The sequence below is a fragment of the Phycodurus eques genome, chromosome 12 (assembly GCF_024500275.1).
Source record: "Phycodurus eques isolate BA_2022a chromosome 12, UOR_Pequ_1.1, whole genome shotgun sequence".
Taxonomy (NCBI): domain Eukaryota; kingdom Metazoa; phylum Chordata; class Actinopteri; order Syngnathiformes; family Syngnathidae; genus Phycodurus; species Phycodurus eques.
Window position 1 is genome coordinate 16,844,828 of NC_084536.1, and position 4,042 is coordinate 16,848,869.

Here is a 4,042-nt window from a genome sequence, read left to right on the forward strand (position 1 = left end):
TCCGTCTTGGGCACAGAATGACATCATACACACCGAAAACAGCTTCACGTTTCGTACATTTTTTTTATCGAGCTGTTACTTTATATTATGCATTAGCATTCTAAACAACCAGTTATACAAGCATGGGCTATTTTAAACGTGGCTAAAAAAATTTAGCCTCTTGATTTAAAAGTAGTCCCCCCGTTATTATTTTTTAAATTACCCATCTATGTAACAGTGAGTACGTGTAGTTTACTTTGTATCCTTTGGGGGGGTGAATTTAAATAGTACAACTGGTCTCCATTCAATAAAAGGCGAACATTATTTTCTGAGATCCTTTTAAACGTTTTAATTTATTCAGTTCCATTTACAAAAGCCACACTCACCTGCTGCCTAAGAGCAGAACTAATAAACTGCAGCTCAACCAATGACTTACGGAGGTGGACCCAAAAAGCTTCCATGAGAAAGCAAGACTTTTTGCAGCTAATCACAGAACAGATGACATTTAGAAAAAAGCCGCTTTTGGTTTTAAAACTATTCCAGACATTACATTGTTAAATACATGTATTTTAATCACGTAATTTCTTACATTTGTACAATACATGTTTTTGCTCATTTTGACAGTGTCTGAACGACTTGAAAATGTACATTTCTTTGACACCAACACGGAACAAATTTGGGAAGCCACAAAGTGTAGTCACATCTGTAATGAAAGTTGGACAGCAGAGTTTTACATAGCAAACAGGATCAGGAAAGCAACCATCAAACAGAACAGTCCCATGGCTTCAGACAGAGCAAATCCCAGGATGGCATAGGAAAACAGCTGCTGCTTCAGGGATGGGTTCCTGCAAAAGAGGAAAAACTATGAGGGATCTATAAAGTTAATAAAATTATATATTTTATATAGAGTTGATCAATAAAAAGCATGCATAAAACTGAGGCACACCTAGCGTAGCCAATAATCAGACTCCCGAACACAGTCCCGATTCCAGCACCGGATCCAGCTACGCCGACTGTGGCGGCTCCGGCGCCGATAAACTTGGCTGCGGTGTCGATGTCCCGGCTCACCGCGCTTGTCTGGAAGCCCCTCAATGTGACCTGAGTCAGGGGGCCATGTGGCATCACGGCAACAGTGCTCTGGAACGAAACCAGCTCAAAAAAATTAGTATAATCCTTCTATATATTGCAGGAAATGATCCAATTTCATCTAAATTTGTCCCAAAATTACTTTGCATTTACAGTGGACTTCCGTATATTCGAGGTTCAGCATTCTTAAATTCAGATTAGTAGAATTATTAGATTAAAAAAATAAATAAAAGCATCCCACATTATTCGTGGAACTGAAAATCACCCGATCCCCCCGCTTATTCGAATTCCCCCCGCCCCAGATTTCTTCCCCACAGCAATTATAAAGGGTGTGTCAATTATTCATGTAGTTGTCTCTATTATCCCGTGTACTTTAAATAATGGAACAATGCCATCGACACAGGTACAATTAAATGCTTTTCCGTTAGTTGGCAGAAGTTATTTGCATCCACTAAAGCCCCTGTATTCACAGTTCAGCATTTGTGAATTATCCCATTCACAGATATTTTGGCAAACCTACCCTCTGTTATTTGCTGAAAACCTCACGTATTCACTGTTTCTGTACTCAGGCCAACATTATGTCTAATACAAATATTGCTTTGGTGCAGTTTTGTGGCACCTTGGGGCCAAGTTAGTATGTTGAAATGAGGAGCTTTATTTAACCAGGCCATAGCCTTGTCTAATAAAAAAATAAGTGCTTTGGCACCATCTAGTGGCATCAATGGGCAATTACACCCTTTTTGGGTGAGTGTCAAATACTGATCACAAGGCTTGGTCAACTGTATATGCTGTTTTTCTTATAACATATGTGCTCGGACTCAAAAGTCAAGAAACACTGCTCTTTACGTGAAATGACGTTTTACATGTGCAGTAGTGAAAGGCAGGTATCAAGTCTACGGTCAAAACAATTGACAGTAGACTGTCAACATGCATACACCTACAGAGCTATTCTGTCATACCTTTAAGAAAAAAAACTAATATAATCATACCTGAGAATATGTATTCCTGATCAAGACCACAAGTACACATTATGGCATACATCCTTACCTCTGATTTCACATCAGGCCTGGACAGCACAGAGGCAGACAGGGGTCTGTAAAGAACCCGGGAACCAGCACGGACCTGTAACAGCATAGGTATTGAAGCCATATTTATATTACATTTATGTATCAACACAGAAACAACAGAGGGAGGATCTGGTAGGAAGTGCTTAGAATGATAATCAGTGCATCATAATCACACTGGGTAAGTCTTTAGTTGCAGCCAACATGTAGCAATTGGAAAAAAAATTCTGTAAAACTTTCCAATGACAAGCCAACAGTTCTCACTGAGCCAACTACATTATCCGCCATCGAAGTGCGCTAGAACAAATGTGAAAAGTTATTCGGTAGTAGTTTAAAATTCTATGGACACATTGGCTAAATGACCTTAGCTGGTAGCCCCCATTGCTCATGGTAGCTGCAGACTACGAGACAAATTGTGGTTTGTAATGGAACTGAAAGTGCATTGTTAAAAATAAAACAAAATGAAGTTAGCGTATGCAACCGAATGTCAAAGTCCGTGTTAGCATTAGCCATCTAGCAAGGCTGCAGATACCCTTGCCATTCAAGCTGCAGTCAAGTTCATTCATAGGCCCATTGGTTTGGCGGTGATATTCAAGACGCGGGACTTCAATTTAAAAGGTTAAAATGCAAAGAGGGCGATACACTCACCAGAGCCGGCGAGGAAACGAACTTTGCACAGGCGTACATTTTCTACTTCAGGTAGTTTTTAAGCGGTTCGGTCAAGTCTGGTTGAAGCCCGGGTCTCTCTGAAGAAGGAAGAGCGGACAGAACTAAGGTCAAACGGGTATTAAAACGCCCCACATATAAAATAAAGCTATTCATACATACAATAACATGTATTCTACAGCTATTGCACTTTGCATGCAGCAATTATACGTTTGACAAGAGGATGAGAAGCGATATCGGATGTGCTTCGAGGACCGACAGCCATTACACACTTACCGACTGCAGAGGTCGAACCACAGTGACTAAGTGCGCATGCGTAACGCGATATATGGCGAAACCCGGATGATGACAGCGGAAGGTCATTTGAATCAACTTTATTTATAAGAACAATTCACAATGTTATTCATTTCCGAAACCTCACAGTCTGTTTTGTCTACCGTAATTCGTGAATATAACCATGAGGAGAAATAATGTGTATCAATTCAAAACATAATTTATGGATTGTAAAAAGTGTTACAATTTTACACTTTGGCTAATAGTTTAATTGACAGACTGACTTTGTTGGCACTTGTCCAGTTGTTTTGTTATTGTTGTTTTTATACATTTGAATTATACAAAAATAATAGTATAATGTTGAGAACGAGAATGTGGTCTGAGACGGAGAAAACACCTCCCCACATTGACTCAGTCTTAAAGGTATATTCACCTGAAAATAAATGGATAAATAAATACATATGTATACATATTATATCGCAAAGCAAATTTATTTATATAGCGCATTTCATACACAAGGTAACTCAATGTGCTTTACGTGATTAAAAGCATTTAAAAAAAAATAAACAGCTTATAAACATTTAAAACAAAGACAAAAAAATTAAAATACAATTAAAACGGCATGCAGTGCAAGAAATATCATTTAAAACTGGAAATGCTCTAACAAGCATGGGAAAAAAGAACCTGGACTTAAAAACATGCACACTTGGGGCTGATGTCACGTCTGTTTTTTTTCCATTTGTGTGCAGCATAATAGCTAAACGATGCTTCTCCATATTTGCTTTGGACTCTGTGCTCCACTATTTGACCTGAGTCTGTCGATATCAGAGCCCTACTGGGTTTATATCCCATTAGCATTTCATTCATGTATTCAGGACTTAAACCGTTTAGTGATTTATAGACCAGTAGCAGAACTTTAAAATAAATTCTAAAGCTGACTGGAAGCCAGTGTAAAGACTTTAGAATTGGAGTAA

The 4,042-nt window shown here is 38.7% G+C and overlaps 1 protein-coding gene across 2 annotated transcripts; it reads right to left on the reverse strand.

The window, feature by feature from the left end:
• Positions 1 to 313: 313 nt before the first annotated feature.
• atp5mc3a (ATP synthase membrane subunit c locus 3a) lies at positions 314 to 3,105 on the reverse strand. Of its 2 annotated transcripts, none has more exons than XM_061691620.1 (5): positions 3,072 to 3,105; positions 2,778 to 2,875; positions 2,113 to 2,187; positions 926 to 1,116; positions 314 to 824 (listed from the first exon to the last, which is right to left on the reverse strand). In XM_061691620.1, the coding sequence occupies exons 2-5, from the start codon at positions 2,814 to 2,816 to the stop codon at positions 710 to 712; spliced, it is 420 nt and encodes a 139-aa protein (XP_061547604.1). In that variant the 5' UTR covers positions 2,817 to 2,875; positions 3,072 to 3,105; the 3' UTR covers positions 314 to 709. The 2 variants fall into 2 exon arrangements, with proteins under 2 accessions (XP_061547604.1, XP_061547603.1); XM_061691619.1 differs by lacking the exon at positions 3,072 to 3,105 and adding an exon at positions 2,958 to 3,062.
• Between the last annotated feature and the right edge of the window lie 937 nt (positions 3,106 to 4,042).